The sequence below is a fragment of the Cydia pomonella genome, chromosome 27 (genome assembly GCF_033807575.1).
Source record: "Cydia pomonella isolate Wapato2018A chromosome 27, ilCydPomo1, whole genome shotgun sequence".
Taxonomy (NCBI): domain Eukaryota; kingdom Metazoa; phylum Arthropoda; class Insecta; order Lepidoptera; family Tortricidae; genus Cydia; species Cydia pomonella.
In genome coordinates this window covers 10,187,930-10,206,649 of record NC_084729.1, presented here as the reverse complement: position 1 = coordinate 10,206,649, position 18,720 = coordinate 10,187,930, and the positions used below count along the sequence as shown (strand labels likewise).

The 18,720-nt window shown below is 42.0% G+C and overlaps 3 protein-coding genes across 5 annotated transcripts in view; 1 reads left to right on the top strand and 2 right to left on the bottom strand.

Moving 5' to 3' along the window:
* Positions 1–1,523: 1,523 nt before the first annotated feature.
* On the bottom strand, positions 1,524–7,449 carry LOC133532535 (uncharacterized). 2 transcript variants are annotated; one of them, XR_009801721.1, is made up of 4 exons: positions 7,260–7,449; positions 5,087–5,170; positions 3,554–3,628; positions 1,524–1,797 (listed from the first exon to the last, which is right to left on the bottom strand). XR_009801721.1 is itself a non-coding variant. In XM_061871255.1 (3 exons), exons 1-3 carry the CDS (start codon positions 4,337–4,339, stop codon positions 1,663–1,665), a joined length of 384 nt encoding a protein of 127 aa, XP_061727239.1. In that variant the 5' UTR covers positions 4,340–4,742; the 3' UTR covers positions 1,524–1,662. The 2 variants fall into 2 exon arrangements, 1 of the variants encoding a protein (XP_061727239.1); XM_061871255.1 differs by lacking the exons at positions 5,087–5,170; positions 7,260–7,449 and adding an exon at positions 4,166–4,742.
* Positions 7,450–9,016: 1,567 nt separating this feature from the next.
* LOC133532340 (uncharacterized) lies at positions 9,017–12,658 on the top strand. Its single transcript, XM_061870936.1, has 4 exons — positions 9,017–9,023; positions 9,087–9,284; positions 10,252–10,319; positions 12,423–12,658. The coding sequence occupies exons 1-4, from the start codon at positions 9,017–9,019 to the stop codon at positions 12,603–12,605; spliced, it is 456 nt and encodes a 151-aa protein (XP_061726920.1). The 3' UTR covers positions 12,606–12,658.
* Positions 12,659–12,691: 33 nt separating this feature from the next.
* The window catches only part of LOC133532530 (zinc finger protein 660-like), a gene marked incomplete at its 5' end in the record, with an annotated part of 29,554 nt that continues 23,525 nt past the window's right edge, over positions 12,692–18,720 (bottom strand). The window contains 1 exon segment of one of the 2 annotated variants that reach the window (XM_061871250.1): positions 12,692–12,816. In XM_061871250.1, the coding sequence (XP_061727234.1) occupies positions 12,730–12,816 (87 nt within the window). 2 annotated transcript variants of the gene reach the window in all.

The following is an 18,720-nucleotide window of genomic DNA, read 5'->3' as shown; positions in this document are numbered from 1 at the left end:
GGCAACATGCATGGACGTCCAACGGGCTAACATTAACATAATAAAGTTTGTGTGTTTAACAATAAAAACTTTAATAGATGAGAAATATTATGTTTAACACGCATGAGACTGGTCCTTCTGATCTTGCTAGATTTGAATTTATAAATGATCCTGGATGTGACTGTGGTGCTGAGGAGGCTAATAGGTTATAGGTATTCGCGGGCTTGGTTTCCGCAACTCGACGTCATCATGACGCTAAGGAGGCTGATATTAACTATATATTCTTTTCTTGCCCCTTATATGATCATAATGTTCTCATGGAAACTTTACAATCTAAACATATTTATTCCCTTTCCAATAGACATCCCTTCCTTGATTTATATAACATCTTAGATTGGTTCATCTTCCATAATAACATTAAAATACCTATCGTCGCTTACAATATTAAGTATATGTATCACATTGTTTTTATTTTTATATACCTACCTCACCTGACCACATTTTCCAAATTCCTAATTAAATTTTCTTTATTCCTTTCTGCGTTTAATTTCCTACCCTTTTACTTGACGTTGGCTATGGGCAACACCGCCCTCAAGTCCATACAACGAAAAAAAGAGCTAGATTCACATACTTATAATATTCCTAATGATCCCCACGAAATCGCGCTCAGTGGAGGATGCGGACGAGGAGGGCCGACCCCAAGTAAATAAGACTACCGGTCTACGGGAAAAGCGATTCGCGAGGTAACGATGCAGCCGACTTATTGGTGAGAAGCGGCTCGGAACTGAAGGTGGCAGGACCGAAGCCCATTATACCTCTGCCTTATGCCTGGCTCCGGAACATGCTGCTACACAACACCAAAGTAAAACATCAACAGTACTGGTCTAACCTAGGCACGTGCAATCAGGCGAAGGAAGCCCTCCCGACAATCGACCCCGGTTTGTCAAGGAGGCTGAGACAGCTGATGAGGCCACCGCTCCGGCTTTTGACTGGGGCCATAACCGGCCACGCCCCACTAAACAAACACCTATTAACCCTACGTGTTACAGATAGCCCCCTCTGCATGACGTGCATGAAGGCAGAGGAGACAGCCGCCCACGTCATTCTTGAATGCCCAGGGTTAGCAGAGTACCGGGCACAATACCTCGTTTCGCCGGGGCCTCTCCTAGAAGTCGTCGGCAACATCAAGGGTCTGCTAGGCTTCTTGGTAGAGTTGGGTTGGCAAAGTAGTGCCGACAACCCACCACACAAAATAGTCGCGATAATATGACGTCAAGTCAGCCTCCTCAGCACCACAGTCACATCCATGATCATTTATAAATTTAAATCTAGCAAGATCAGAAGGAGCACATGTATGGCCCAGTCTCATGCGTGTTAACCATGATACTCGTATTTCTCGTCTATTAAAGTTTTTATTGTAAAATCACAAACCCTGTGTTAGTCCGGTGGACGTCCATGCATGTTGTCAAACACTGCTGAATATACTCTGTTCTTATTATTTTTATTTAATTTATAATTTTAGTGCTACGTATATAAATTAATAATTAGTATATATTAAATGTTTTATTATTATTTATTACAAAAAGGTTGACGAGACCTGAAAAGTTTACTTGACTGTGACATAAGTCACTTTGATAGTTCTGACAGTGTCGTAGTTTGTTTGGTCTTTAAAGAAGTGGTTTACTACAGCCCAGTGATGTGTTGTGGTGGAGGCGGGGGCGGGCCCGGCCGGTAGAACAGCAGCGGCAGCGCCAGGCCGCCGGCGGGGCAGTCGTCGGGGCAGCGCACGTCGAGCACCGTGAACCCGTTGTCGTACACCTACACAAATACATTTTTTACAAAAGGAACAATTTCAAAAAAAAACCATGCGCGCTAAGAACAAATAATTGACAATAACAATATACATAATGGATATATACAGATGAATACTATAACTAGCTTATATCTAAAAGAGGCCCTTGAGGCATTGTACCAAGGATGCTGGCGGCATTTCCTCGTTGTATCGCAATACTGATACGTTGTGCGAGGAAGCCGCCAGCTCTTCGGTCACCAGTTACGTCAACCAGACGTTTCGCGATTTCTCCAAAAAACTTGTGCGCGCTGGGACCCCATGGACCTAGAGTTTCAACGCCAAAAGGTACAAAATGGTACTCTCTACCGAGGCTCTTATATTTATTACGTTTCAAAATTTCGGCGCTTTCCGCCGCTGCGCCCGCTTTTACATTAGTCCGTTGGAGGTGGGACGGTGCCAGTGTGTCTACGCAGGTAGCATCCCACACTAACATCCGTCCCAAGCTCCAAGGAACCAAGGACACCCCATCAGGCCTCTTGCCATCATCCCTGATAATGCCAGTTGGCTCAAGAAGAGCAGGCACATTGATGGTGGCAAGAGATCGACGGATTATGTCATTAAGCGACGCATGTCTTGAAAAACGACCTGCACTTTTTTGACAAGATAATCCGTGGTGTCCCAGTCGGTCCACGTCCGTGCCACAAGAGCATATATGTGGCGTACATACCGAAACCCCGAGTCGCAAACCAGTCGCCAGTCTTAGGGAGGTCGGATCCAAGAAAGTACCAGTATTAGGTGAAGGATGGGCATGTAGCCAGTAGCCGGCTTCCCGGGCTCCGACCGCCAAAAGTCTCGCGTGATCTGGACCCGTACAGTTGTTTAGAAGAGTATTGTAAGTTAAATCACAGTAAATATTATCCCAGCTCCTTTGTGATTTTGGGTTGTCTGGAAATTGTTTGCCCGGGCAAGCAATTTTAAAAGCATTTTTAGCATCCTCAAAGCCCGTAATCTCATAGTTTGTGGGCAAAGAACAAATTAAATTACTTTGAAAATATTTCAATTTCTGTTATTTCAAGTACACACTGGTAAATACCTAGAACCCGAAATCAATGTCACATCCGAAGGGAAAATGACCAAGGCCTCCAATGGTGTCCAGAGATGGAATCTAACCAGCTTTCTTTGTTGACGCGACAGGTGCCTAGACCACTCGGCCATCCGGCCACAGTGGGATGGGTCTAAATTTCCAAGTATATAACAATTTCCTGAAGGCTTGTGGCGTCCCCTGGTAAGTTCCTAATATTTTTAATATATATTATTTGAATACCTTAATTAATGAATATACGCTTAATTAATGAATAATAGCCTAACGTATTGGAACGGGGCGCAGTGTTATTTTATTGTTAATTTAATTACTTACTATTAGTTTTTCTCGATGTTTACAATGATTTTAATTTTAAGTATGTATTTCTGACATAAGTACCTATTGTATATATGAATGTAAATTATGACAATGTATGATCAGTACAAATAAAGGATATGAATATGAATATATTTATAATACTGGCTGTATTATAAACATATATTCAATTAAGGTTTCTATGAGCTATTTCTGTGAAGCAATACCATGTGGTAAAATTGCCACAGAAAGTAATGGTGCCACGTTTGACGATATATAACACCGTGTGACAGGGACAACATGATAGTAATGTTAATGTGTTATTGTGTTGCTCCTCAATGGTATATGACTTTTTACAACAGCGAGTGGTGGACCACTGGAGGCACCTGCACGATCTCCGGCGCAGCGCCAGCCGTGTCGTTGTTGCACGCCGTGGTCATCACGCCCACGACATCATCGTTCTGAAAATATAACATTATACCTAGGAGTGTTTTCACATTGTACATTGTTGGTGTGCGCCTCGGCGTGAGGGCTCGCTAAACTGATCTCTATTTGTGAACGATACGCAGCGAGCTATGGGTTGGTCTACAAAGGCAGCAAGATCGAATGCGTTATTTTTAAGGTCAAGGGTCAGCCGGCGTTTCCAGTTAACTTAAATAGTCAACCACTCAAAATCGTTGACCAAATTAAATATTTAGGATATTTGGTGAACGCTGACCTTAAAGATAATGCCGATATTGAGCGCGAGCGCAGAGCGTTGTCCGTCAGAGCGAATATGATAGCCCGTAGGTTTGCTTGATGCTCTAAAGAAATCAAAGTCCATTTATTCAGAGCCTACTGTACTAGTTTCTACACAAGCAGCCTGTGGGCGGACTATACGTATAAACGGTACAACGCTCTGCGCGTTCAATATAACAACGCGTACAGGGTGCTGATGGGGTTGCACAGATTCTGTAACGCGTTAGGGATGTTCGCGGAAGCGCGGGTAGACTGCTTACCACGATGCGCAAACGAGCCACATCCCTGGTGCGCAGAGTACGGGCCAGCTCCAACAGCATCCTGACCACAATTGCGGACAGGGTTGATGGCCTGTGTGTAAATAACTGCAGCATGATCCATGTGCGCAGGAATAAGCAGATAGGCAGATTTTTGAGATATTTAGAGACAATCATTGTATATAGATAGATAGAATACTCTTTATTGGCACACCTCAGCAAAAGATACAGTTTAAAGAAAAACAATTGATTAGTGATAGAGGCAGACAACAGGAACCCTACCGCGAAAATCGAAGTTCGTCAATTGCGGGCATTTTTCTCTGTCACTCTAATTACATCTTAGTGAGAGTAAAAGAGAAAGATCCCCGCAATTTGCGAATTTCGGTTTTCGCGGTAGGCCCCCTGATATCAGACCCAATTTCGGGGCCGAGCAAGAGTATTTCTCCGTTTCACCAAATATCAGTACATCGTTTACAACATTTGTTATATAAAAACATGGTTCTTATGCAAAAATTTGACATTGAACATAAGTATTTTTTATATTTCAAATATTGTTAACGATGTGTTGATATTCCGTGAAACGGAAAACGATTATCAGACCCGATATCGGGAAGTGTGTATTTAATTGGCGCTATATACGTTAAAATCTAGGTATAGTCGGTAGTACTATTAGTTATTCTGTGGTATAGTGAAATAGTCCTAACCGCCAATTGTTTTTGTTAATCTGTACTAGTTACCAAAGAGTATAATAATATATGTAGGTATAGCTAGTTACTGGTGAGAACCTGTGATGGGCTTTTTGTATCACATTTATAAAACCTAAGTGTAGACATATAACCAGCTGTTGGGTCTCCGGAAAATAATAAATAAATAAATAAATATTGGTGGTAATTGAAAAATTTAATAATTCAAAGTGTGACTTACAAACCCCGGGTCCAACTCAAGTAGCCTGCCTCCTGGCGGCACTAATTATTGGAGCGAAAGGCGTGGGAAAACTAGTGATGGTTCCTGTAAAGAAAGGTTTGTAACAAAACTAACAACGATAATTATTTTTATATACCCTAGCTGTTCCCGCGACTTCGTGCACTTGGAAAGAAATAACCGAAATAGGAGGAAAGGTCTCATTTTTCACCCTAGGCGGCGTGGTGTGTGTCCATGCTACGCTTTTACCATAAAAGCTGACAAATCGCATATTAAGTACATTTTTTTTCCAGAAAAATGTAAAAGTATCATCGTTTTTTTCATTAAATGAATTATTTTGCTCCAAATTGCTAAAACAGCGGCTAAGTACGAGTCGGACTCCCCCATGAAGGGTTCCGTACCATTTATGACGTATTAAAAAAAAACAATTTTCGGTGGAAGTTTGCATGGTAATGTACATCATATAGTTTTTTTAGTTTTATCATTCTCTTATTTTAGAAGTTACAGGGGGGGGACACATTTTACCACTTTGGAAGTGTCTCTCGCGCAAATTATTCAGTTTAGAAAAAAATTATATAAGAAACCTTCATATCATTTTTGAAGACCTAATCCATAGACCCCAGTATAGTTCATATAGTTTCGGAAAAAAGTGGCTGTGACATAAACGGACTGACAGACGGACATGACGAATCCATAAGGGTTCCGTTTTTTGCCATTTGGCTACGGAACCCTAAAAATTAGAAACTCATTTGTTTCTAAGGAATCTTTGGGAAATGAAACTTTTTGTCAAAATAAATTAATCATCATCATCTAAGGCATTACAGGCATTACAGCCGCGGGTTGGCCTTAGCCTGGTCAAGCAAATCTCTCCAGTTCGATCTATTCGTGGCTTTCCTTCTCCAGATTGTCACTCCTAACGCCCTGATATCTTGGTAACGCCGTCGAACCATCTGAGCTTGGGCCTGCCTTTGCCTCTGCAGCTCTAGCAGATGCAGCCATCTAGAAGGCGTTTGGGTACTCGGCCTCGTGCATCCGTAACACGTGCCCTGCCCATCGCAAGCGTCCGATCTTTATGGTCTTTATAAATTTGGTATAACTCGTGGTTATAACGCGTTCGCCATCTCTCATCCTCCATCACAGCTCCGAAAATGTGTCTTAGTACTTTAAGCTCATATACCAACAAGGAATTCTCGTCCTTTTTGCTCAGCACCCAACATTCAGACCCGTAGGTGAGTATGGGCCTTAGTAAGGTTTTGCACAGAAGTTTCGAACGAAGGTATCTTAAGGAAAAGAAATTAAGGCTAATGATATAAGTCAGTTATGCATACTACCCTTTAAAGAAGATAATTATTTTGGAAGAAGGAAATATACAGGTGAGGATCTAAAAACTTTGCAACCATACGCTTGTCACGAATCGTAAACAAAGAATGGTTGCTAGGGGCGACATTGTCCAAGCCTTTCAGTGGACCTTTTTAATTAAATAAGAAATTTGTAAGCCATTGATTATAATTGTTTTCTTGACTCACCTATATCACTTAGAGACATAGTTGTAAAATAGTATTTTATAGTTGACTATCGTATCGAAAAGAATATTATAGTTGAGTTGGGAGCCCATACGTAATTATAGTTTTGATACGAAATCTTAATTTAACCACTACAGTCGACGATTAGAAAAAACCATTACCTACTCCTTAGAGATTTGTTTTGCTATTACTTCCGCTACATATGCATGAAATACTTATATAGTTATTATATAATAACTATAACAATAAGCAATTGTACTTACTTACTTACTCACTTACTCCGTTGGCTCAGCGACCCAAAATGAGACTTGGCCTCCGACACAAGACAGCGCCACTTTTCTCGGTCCTGCAATAAGCAATTGTGATGAAATATATTATTTTACTACACCAAAGTTGCATTATATCTTCAATAAAAACAACAGTTATTGAAGTGAAAAACTCTTTAGGCGCATCGGGCACTGTTACTGTTACCGTAACCGACACCTCTGTATATAAGTATGTACATATATTGTGTATGTATGTTACAGACACATGCATGTTGGCATTTTTTTGCGATGGGATACAATTTGTCACTTCTGTCGGCACTCCCGGGGTGCCACTGTTTTTTCTTTTAAAGTGTTGTTTTCCGTCATAAATTAGTAGTTTGTAGTTACCGAATACCACCAGTGTACAGTTTTTCGCGTGTGCGAAAGTGAGAAGCGCGGCGACCGCGAGCAGCGAGCGGGCGAGCGGTGTACGGAGCGGCGAGCGGAGCGGTGACATGGCGGATGCGGAGTGGCGTGCCGGTGCCGCCGACACCGTTATATACCCGGACAGCCGCGATCATCGAAAACCGACTTAACGTTATCGATCTTGCATATTTGAGCTCGGGTATACTTACGATAATGCACAATTACACAATTAGACATGAATAATTCGACCGAACCTAATATTTAAAACGATTTGTTACAATAGGTCCGATTTGGCTACACCAAATCGGGTATTATTGAAGTAGGTAATTAAGAAACAGAATACCTAAATACTTTTAGGAGCCCCATTATAGACGAATCATCCCGCTATCCATGAATTCAAAAATAGAACCATCATATAAGTGTTTGCATGAACTGTAGGAGGCAGCACAGGAGCCGTCAGATTTTTGGCGCGAGGCGTAAATGTGATGTTACTGATGTTTATTGTTCCGATGTAGCCCACAAGATGGCAAAATCTAATATGCACACGAAAACACGTGACGTGTAAATGTACATGTTTATGGTTCCGATTCAGGCCACAAGATGGCAGACCCTCCAACGCGCACGGTCCCTATTATACAAAATCAACCCACACATGGCCCTCTACATTTTGCGATTCTCACCTAAATTTTTGTACATCCTTCGCTGCGCCCCACTTTGGAAATTTCCCATAATTACTGTAGATAAACATTGACCAAATTTTGAGAGATGCCGTTGCCAAAATTCTGAACGTTACTTTCACACCCCCCAGAGGGACCAATAAAGCTAATATCGTCCCGATCAAATATCGCGGTCTTGGTATCCGTTTGACGGGCAATTTAGGTCTCCCAGCCTTTCTTTCGTCTGCCTATAGAACGCTCACTCGAGTGAGTGAGTGAGTCGTTCCTAAAGCCTGTGCAAAGAACCTCTTAGTTTAAATCATGGAATCATCAATAACTTTAACACACGGCGTGTGAACCCTAGCGTTGTCTTGACGCAAGATGGTTTTTGATTTAAGCTTAAAATGTAGCTGGTATACCAAGCCATAAGGGGCCACCCCACACTAGCGTATTTTGAGCGTCGGCGTCTAGTCAGCGCCATGGAAAATATCGTCCCAGCGCAGTTGCGCCAACGTTGCGTCAAGCTGTAGCCATAGAGTTGACCAGACGCCGACGCTCGGGAGACGCTAGTGTGGGGTGGCTCTAAACATGTACGTCTACAAAAACTTTTCTATTACAGATTATTTTGACCTACTTATTATTTAATTTTGGACATTTAGTTATGCGCGGGCGGCGCTGAGGGCACGACTTTCGTCTGTGGCGGTCTAAGGGTTAAGACATATGGGCGTTAGGATTGTTAGGGCAAATTATCATTATGAAAATAGTATTACGGAATGCAAAAATATGGGAAAAAACTTTATTCCTAAAGAGGTATTATTACCCATTTTGTTTCCAGAATGTGAAATTAATGTGAAATTGACTTTTCGATATTTACAGAAAGACCACTCTGTATGAAATCAATATTAAAACGTTTCCATGGCTAAATGAAATCCGTTATGTTCAGGCAGCTTAGTTACCTACTCCATTTATAATATTGTTGTAAAATCATTGATAAGCGTTCCAATTCATATATCCATTTAATTACGGGGCAATAATTCGTTTGATTAGAATAGTTTGGAACTAATAACAATAAAATGATTGGTTATGGCTAGTACGAGATATAAAACGCTGGCGGCAGTAAGAGAAATGACGCCATTAGCGTGACTGCGACTAGTGAAGGAACTTAGGGAGCAGTCTCCCCCGCCGCCGCCGCTCCCGCTGCCGCCGCCGCCGCTCCCGCTGCCGCCGCCGCCGCTGCCGCACCCGCTCCCTGCCACCGCCGCCATGCCGACCCTCGCGGGCTCGCTGCTCGCGCTCGCCGCACTCGTTGCCGCCGCCGACGCCCAGTCCTACTGCGCCACGAAGGATATTGGTACGAATTTTTTAACACCCATATCTCGAGAAATTATTTTGCTATGTATGTACCAGGGTATTTGAGAGTCCTCCTATCTGTCTTTTTTATGATAAAGGAGGCAAACGAGCAGACGGATCACCTGATGGTAGGCGATTACCATCGCCCATGGACACCCGCAATACCAGAGGGGTTGTAAGTGCGTTGCCGGCATTTAAGATGGGTGTACGCTCTTTTCTTGAAATATTTATAGAATCTCGCTTTTAATATCGCACGAGCGAGTGAAGCGAAGTTCTTATACATTCAACTTAGAACACACGGCTGGCTAGGGGCACGTCCTGTTATTCCGATGTTTTTAAGATGAACTATCAGAGGATAATTGGATGTACAATAACTTAAGTAGGTAAATTTGTTATAAATTACTTATAATTTAAATGAAATTGGGAAAACGCGTAGTTGAGGGCATAACGTTCGACCTGTCTTGTTTGTCATTTTAGATTAGTTCACGTAGCTGCCGTATGGCGCTGTAATCTGAGGTGTAATGTACGGCCAAGATGAGTCTGGCCCGATTAAACAATACAACCGTATTTGTAGTTATTGTAATGTATTTTTAACTTATTGCTATCTTTGTATTTTGTATGTTTTATATTAATTATGTTGATTATTTTTGTTACCTGTCGTGATTGTTTCACCGGATGGTCTCATCGGAAGATCAGCGCTGGAAGTCGCCAGCAACATGCTGAGATGAGACACTTTCGTGGCACTTTCACCTTATCATGTTTCTCTGTTTTGTATAATTTTCTATTTTATGTCTGTGCTTACGAATAAATTATTTCTATTCTATTCTAAAGTGTCAAAAGTTGTCCACTTGTTGGCTTCGGCTTCGCGCATGCCTGTAATGTCTGGAACAACATTGTCTGCTCGTGATGGGTAAAGACACACAAATAAAGTTGATCCATCCACTAATACTAATTGTTATTTTACGCAGGTAGAAAAACTGACCACCGAATGTTCCCGGAGCCGCATGAAATATATCATGTGATAACAACCATAGAGGTAAGTTATTTTCCCTTTAGCAACGAGAGTTCGGCCACACATGTGTGATTGTGTGCATTGCATCCTTCTCAGTAACTGAAATAGATCTCATATATGAAAGAAAGTGACCAAGTGTTACTACTTGAAATACATAAACAATAATATTATTCACCACACCGACTGATGGTAAAAGTGTAATGACGCGCTCACAGCGCGCACACAATACAAGGTAACAAGGTAACAAGGCGACATCGCGGCGCGACCACGGCGGCCGCCGACTAGAGGCGTTCGCCCCCCGCGCGTCTCGCTGCTCCAATCCGCATATAAGGCCGCGCGCTTCCAGCGTCGAGGCAGGCAGCCTACCATCTCGAAAGTCTTCGAGAAGCTGCTTCTGCCTCACCTGACGCCCCACATTCAGCCACGCGACGAACTGTTCGGCTTCCGTCCGGAACACTCGACGACGCTCCAGCTTGCCCGCGTGCTGCACATCGCTGCAGCAGCCTACAACAAGAGGGAACACACGGTCGCTGTTCTTCTGGACATGGAGAAGACGTTCGATCGCGTATGGCATCCCGGCCTCCTCTACAAGCTGTCCACGTCTACTACTCCGCGTCGAATAGTCAAGACTGTGGCCACCTTCCTGGAAGACCGCCGCTTCCATGTGGCGGTAGAAGACGCCGTGTCAACCGACCGCATTATCCTTGCCGGAGTACCCCAAGGAAGCTGCAACTCGCCCGTGTGTTATGGGCGTTACACCGATGACATCCCGGTCAGCGAGGGCGTTACGCTCACGCTGTACGCCGACGACGCTGCATACATCGCGTTGTCCATCCGCCTAACACACGCAGCGCACAAAGCCCAGTGCGCCCTAGAGGCCCTCCCTCCATGGCTGAAGAAGTGGAGGCTGTCAGTCAACGTGTCGAATACTCAGGCGATTGCCATATCCCGCAAGGTGCTGATGCCGCCGCGTCTCACACTCCTGGGGCATGCCGTCGAATGGTCCCCGATGGTGAAATAACTTGGGGTGACCATAAACCGCCACCTCACCATGGCGCCTCACGTCAAGAACGTGATCGTCCAGACGCGTGCCGCTCGCGTCCTACCTGCCCCGGTTCTGAAGTCCCGGCTATCGCTACGCGTGAAGCTAGGCGTGTACAAGACTTACGTCCGAACAGCCCCCGCGTGGTACGCGCTAGTGGGAGAGTGCAACAGGAAGCGACTGGACGATCAGCAGTCGCTCACTTTACGCACCATCGTCGAAGCCCCTCGCTATGTGAGGAATGACGCCATAGCCCGCGACCTGAGAGCAGAACCGCTACGGGACTTCGTAGCTCGCCTGGTGGGTCGGATGTTCGGGCGCGCGGACCAGTCGCGCTGGCGCCACCTCCGTGGCATAGCGCCGTACCACGCGCTCCTGCTCGACCACAGGGGTCTGCCGCGCGAGCTCGCGCCTGTAACCCCTGCCACAACGGACTGACCACACCACGGACCGACACCACCCTGACACCGGTTGACGATCGCTGGCTGGGCCTCCCCCAACGGGGTCCCACCCGGCTAGCTTGATCTCGCCGGTGTGAGAAGAACCCGGACATGACCATCGGAGCCTCATCCGAGGCCCCATCTCGACGACCCAGCCATATTCATGGTTGGCGGTTGACACCACTGCAGGGGGCCAACGCCCCGATCAGCATCCCCAATCCCCTGCGGGGGAATTGAGAAGACGTCCACTGCTGCGTCGCGGCAGTGTTTCTCGCAGTCTCGGACAGGCTGCTTAGGGCACTGCACTCTGGCTTGCGGTGTGTGGGCACGCACCAGCATCCGGAGCTTCCTTTCCCCTCAACACTTGGTTTTCGCGCGGCGTGTTGTCACGCGCCTGCGCGCTACCTTTGGTAGAGGTCTGCTTTTTCCGAAAAAGGGATAGATTGTAAATATCAACGTAAACATACCCCTCCGGAGAAATGCCTAAATGAGAAATTGGATAATTTTATAATTTAAGTAAGTAAGTAAGTAAATATTCTTTATTGCACCAACAATTATACATTTTACATACATGTAAAACTACAAATGAATTTACATATTTTTCTAGAGACAAAATATGCTTACTGAATCACTCTTTTATTCCAGTTTTTTTTGGACCCCTGCGAGAGCAAAATGGTTGGTTATACGCTAAAGGTGTGCCGCAAGGACCCACACGGAACGCTGGCCCTATTCAACGGACCGCCCCCAGGCCAATTCTTTCCTGTAGAAATCTTCTGTTTTGATATCCATGACTGTGTAGCCTACGTCACTGCCTACTGCGAATCATGAAGGATATCCATTACTGAAATACATTTGTGTTAGTAATTATTATCTCATCTGAATCTGCATTTTCTGTTCATACCCTGTAATATACTATTTCATATTTCATATCCCTTGCTCCTCTGAAAGTGGGTCATAATTGATCTATAAAGTGCACGGAAAGTTTCTGCTCTAGTACAGAAAGTGGTGTACTTACTGCTATGTGTCCCCGTCCCATGAACTACATGGAAACAAATGGAAAAATATAAAAAATTACTTTCCAATAAAATTGTTATTATTGTTAAGGAAGAAGCCAAAGAAAGGCATGCCTGGAGATTGCTTCACCGACAAGAGCGCAGCTCTTAAATTTATGATGATGATGAAAATTGTTATTATGTTTCCTGATACGTCCGAGATCTACCTACTTTATCGAGGGAGTAACGCCTCCGTTGGCCGGTAGATGCCGCTAGCGTCTTATGTGTTCGCTCCGCCCCACGCCGTCACGTAGTTCCGCTTCATCACAATTGAGGAAAAAAGACTAAATTTTAAGCGAAATATATCTTAAATTCGGTGAAATTTTCAACATTCGTCCGCCATATTGTCATTTTTGACAGGCTAGGCATCGAAGGCACAAACCCATCCGGCATTCAGCCACGATTGAAAATTGTGTAAAAATATTTTAAGTGGCTAGAAAAAAGTCAAACCAAGATAAGTTGGCAACGATTTTGATAGCCCAGGCGGTGCACGCGTTATTTTAAACGTCAACTTCTATGGAATGATGACGTTTACTTGACACTTGCATCTTTCGGGCTATGATTATAGAATAGCATGACAGTGACACTTACATTGCGAGTATTGGCAATTGTGACAGTTGGGGTTTGAATTTTTTTTTTTTAATCTTTATTTATTTATTGAGGATTTTTAAACAAATGCCACCCTCATAGCGGCTCTCTAACAAAACTACACCAGTCTAACTTTCACTATTTCTACGTGCTATGATATCCATAACCATAGAATAAGAGGTTTGAGTTGACATTGACAGATTTTTAAAGCCTTAGCAAACTACATATAGTTACTACTAATAGTTATTTACAGCACATATGGTGCTACTTTATAGCGAAAATTAGCATATTACGTTACTGTGTCGAACATTTAAATGGCCATATGTACTGTAAAACGTTGTACGATACATGTGCGAATAGGTAATTCGCCACTCGTTTCGAATTTCCTATTTTTCGCACTTGTATCGTAATGTAGTATTATAATTCGAAGTAATTTACTTACAAATGGGAACATACAATACTACACTTCGCGCCAGTTGCACAATTCCACTAACCCGGGGTTAACTGGTTAAACCTGGAGTTACCATAGTTAGTCTTTACATTTGTAGTTGGCCCCGAACGGCTAATCCTTTGTCTATTGTTAAGTACAACCGCACATGCCACTGCATTAAAACATGGTTCGGTCACTTTAACCGGGTATTGAATTTCAACTCCATAGGAGCACACCGCAATTGAAATAAGATTCAAAAATAAATAAAATAAAAATCATTTATTTCGGACGACACAATCCATATTTTGTTAGTTACAAATATACTTAAATGACTATGTTAGTACCTAAACTAAGATGTTGGAAGGTCCAATGCCTAATTAATGCACTGTCCCATCTCCCTGCCACGACGGCCAGGAGACTGGCGGCTGCCGCACACCCCTCGGAGCGTCGCGGCGCAGCGCAAGATGAACAAATGGAAAAATAATTTGAAATTTCTTGTGTGGTCCCTCTACGGTTTTTTGAGCGTTGGCCTAGCCCGCGCCCAGGTGCCAACTAGAATTATACGATCCTTTTTTTGCAGGTAGTGGCACGCGCGGTTTTACTTAACAATAGACAAAGGATTAGCCGCTCGGGGCCAGCTACACATCGAACGTGGGTTAGCTTAACTCCGGGTTAGTGGGATGGCGCAAGTGGCGCTTAAGTAGTCTTCTTGATGTAGCAGTAATTTTAAAATATATTTTTGTTTACTGCTGTTCAGTTTTCAATTTGTTTTTTTTGTACTTCCTTATCAGTTACGTTTTTACATAGGTAGTTAAATTTGTCTCCACTATATAAATGGTGATTTCTGGGTCGTGATCCAGAACCACTTTTTCTGAATCTATAAATGATGTACATTATCATACGGCAGTATTTGATTGAAAGATAATTAGTTTGATTTTTATTATTTTTCAAGTAAAATTAATCTTATACGAAGTAATCATGGTCACCCCATGACTTTTGACATACGCTGTATGGAAAGCGACAAGACGTCACATTGTGTAGGGTGACCAAATTGTATGCAAACATGTTTTTTTCTACTTGTCATCTGAAAAATAATCATAATTATTGGTGATAATAAATAATGAGCAACATCATTAGACTCATCTTTGAATTCTCTGTGATGTCTTGTTATCTTGCTCCACGACCCCGAAATCATCCTGTATAGGTTGTCCGGAAGATATTGTTCTTTAGCGATAAGGTCGCCTTTTGTTTACCTCTCTGTATGTATAATGTTTCTTTGTATTTTGATGTTGTGCAATAAGGAGGATTTCTATTGTAGGGTACTATTATTAATAAACACTCTAAATAATGCACTATTTTTTATTTTAATTGTGATACATAAGCAGTGATCGGAACTATGGGAGTAAAACTTAAACAAAACTTGTTAAGCGGACATAAAATAGTGCATACAGCCCTAAAAATATTCATGTCCATAGGGATAGGAATAGTATAGTACTTACAGCCATAAAAATATTTACATTCATAGATATTCGAATATTTTTAAGACTATAAGCACTCTTTTTACGTCCGCTTGATAAGTTTTGTTAAAGTTTTACTCCCATAGTTCCGATCACTGTACATGTTTGTAGAATGATATCGTATTATTTACAAATTTATTTGATATAATATAAATAATATATGTAATACGTTATAATTGTAAAATGATGGCTGCCTGGTGAATTTCTCCAGAGAACTAGCTTTTGTCGCCCACTGTTGTGTGTACATAAAATTTAGGCAATGCAACCGGCAAATATTTAGTATCAGAAATGCTGGTAATTTATCGGTTTACCGGTAATTTCTATGCAATTTTTACCGGTTTGCATTCCCTAATCCAGGAATCGGAAACCGGTATTTCATGTATGGGAACGAAAACAGTATTTATTTATTGTTCGGAGAACCAACAGCTATAAATTGCACAATAGTTATATATATACATAACAAAGAGCCAATAGGGTTGTCTCCATCTACAAATCTTAGGGCAGAATAGTATCCCAATAAATTCTTTTGGATTATAAGAACATGTTAAACTACTTTTAGGGGACCTGTAATGACCATATTTTTGTAAATATTGAATTTAAAATAACTTTTGGCACACGTCACGTGACCAAACTCGAAACGTCATTGAAGATTCTGATGACGTCACAACTCTCGGATTGACACTGTTGACAGTTAGGCGATAAACAACAAATGACAAATGTCAGTTGACAGCTCGTATTTTCTACGTGTGTGTATGTAGTTATGTGTCAAACCGTAAACTGTGACGTCACACAATTTTCAAAGAGCGTTTTGGGCGCGAAAGCATCTTTCAAAATATATTTTGTTAATTTAACATATTTAAAGCCGTTTTTAGTATAAAAGTTGAATTTTAGGGCAACTTTTAGTTAATATATAACGTAATACAAGCGTTTCAAAAAATTGGAAACAACCCTATTATAGGTTCCCACCGGTAGCAACAGGTTAACAAATAATTGGTGGTTAGCACTAGATTTTTTTCGTTCTTTTTTATTTATTTATAATCAGGCAATCTAATAATAGTATAAAATATACCGTAATATATGTAGGGATTGCAATCCGGTCCGGCGGATCCGGTAATCCGGCCGGATCCGGCACTTTTCAGGAGCTACCGGATCCGGTAAAAATCACCGGATCCGGACCGGATCCGGTAAAATAAAAAAATGCCTAAATATAGCACGCACTGTACGTTTTAGATGAGGAAAAGGCGACGGATGAGAGGTATGAAGTTGAACAGAGCATAAAACGAATGAAAAAGTTTAAATTTAGTTAAATAAAAATATATTTATTATGTCGATGACTGGGAACAGAAGATGCCTTTCATGTTGCTGGCACGATATGACGATTACATAAATACTATAATAGAAGGAAAAATTAAAGGATGGAGATGCCATGGAAGGCATTATATGCTAAAGAGAAGGTCAATGTTGTGTCATTATGATGTGATATGAGATAAAAAATAAACAAATTAGCAGGATTAAGTCGGCGGTACTCAACCGACTAGAGTTGGGGCTGGGCTAATCAATATGTGTTACATGTGTGAATGAATATATGATAACCTTGATGATCTTTAGTTTACTCCGCTTTTATATATATATATATGTAAATTTGAATAGAAAATAAACAATATTTTATCATATATATATATGATAAAATATTGTTTATTTTCTATTCAAATTTAAGAGAGAATCTTTTGTATTTACAATTTCAACCAATCTTATGCAATTTCCTTCATCTCCTGGTACATGCAACTCTACGTCTAGCCAATTCTTTATTTGATCCATGTAACTTTTCTGAGGGAGTCCTTTTCCGCGATGGATTTCAATCCTGCACTCTATTATTTTTTGCATGAGATCGTCGTGTCGTGTTCCATTCCCTATAATTTGACCAATATAATTTTCTGTAAATTAAGAAAAAGTTATTTTTTTTTAAATCATACAGTCAACTACTTTCTCGGCCTAAAATGAGGGCAAATTGAATATTATTTTGGCTTATTTTCTTACTATAAAGGATGTTAACGTTACAAAGAATTCAATCAAAGAATAGTTACGAAAACTTGTCCTTTCAAGGAGTTCCAATTCCCACCCCACATCCCATTACCGGGCTTTGGAAACTAATCAAATTTATAATTGTAAACGAAAATTTGAGCACTTGTGAATGGTTAAATATAATAAATGACCGATTTCATATTTTCTTTTTAAAGTGATATTGACAGTGTCATACTTTTTACTACTAAGTTCAATTTTATTGTTAAGAAGTTATTTATTAACTTCAAATTATAGATTAAGGAATACGTATTACGCAAAAAACTAGAAAAATATGTCATTTACTTAACTTTAATATCCCTATACCAAACCGGATCCGGTCCGGCCGGATCCGGCCGGGTTATGGCCAAAATCCGGCCGGATCCGGCCGGATTGAAAATCAATCCGGTTTGCAATCCCTAAATATATGGTTATTTCGAAGTTTGTTGAAAATAGCTGGCTCCGATCCCTGGCCTGATCGTCATCTAGTTATCAGGACGGTTGCAACGAGCTCAGAGTGGCGGCTAGAGCGCTCGGCGCGGGCGGCGCTCGGGCGCGAGGTGCATGAGCTTGACGTGCGTGCGCAGGTGCGGGCCCTGCTTGAACGAACTGTCGCACAGCGAACATTTGTACGGCCGCTCGCCGGTGTGGACCTGCGAACGACCTATACTGTACTCTGTATCTTTAGGTATTTAAATAAAAGTAAACAAAATCTACCCATCGGGGTTTTTAGATATCAATAAAATCTAAAGTATAAGGGCTGCGCAATTGAAACTTTTTATGTTTAATAGGTCCACTGCATCGTATCCCGAGAATTTCGTTTATCTGGGATAATCCAAACCTAAGTTATGAGGGTTCAAAAAAAACGACGAAGCGCTTCGAGAAAAGGTAGGTAGTGCCCTTTCAAGCGCTTGGTTCGTCTTGGCGGGGGCGCGGTAGTTTAGAATAAGATGGGGTCTTTGCCCAACAATGGGATTCCTTGTAAACCTATGTACTAGGCTGACCTAAGCCCTAAGCCCTCCTACGTGTACACGTTCAACGCAGCTGGCCAACTTTATTGTCACGCGTGCAATAGAGTATTTAAGAGCAAGTTCGGCCTGGCCAGCCACATTAGGGCTCATGCTAGACAACGTCCATAATGTTTATTTAGGGTCGCCGTCATCGAAAACGATGAGGAGGACTATACTAGGCTAAATAATAGTACATTGTGCAACGACGGGAGTGAGTGAAAATTTGGAAACGAGGGTCGTAAGAGGCTGCGGCTGTCGGGAATTAAAGACCCGAGTTTGCAATATTCT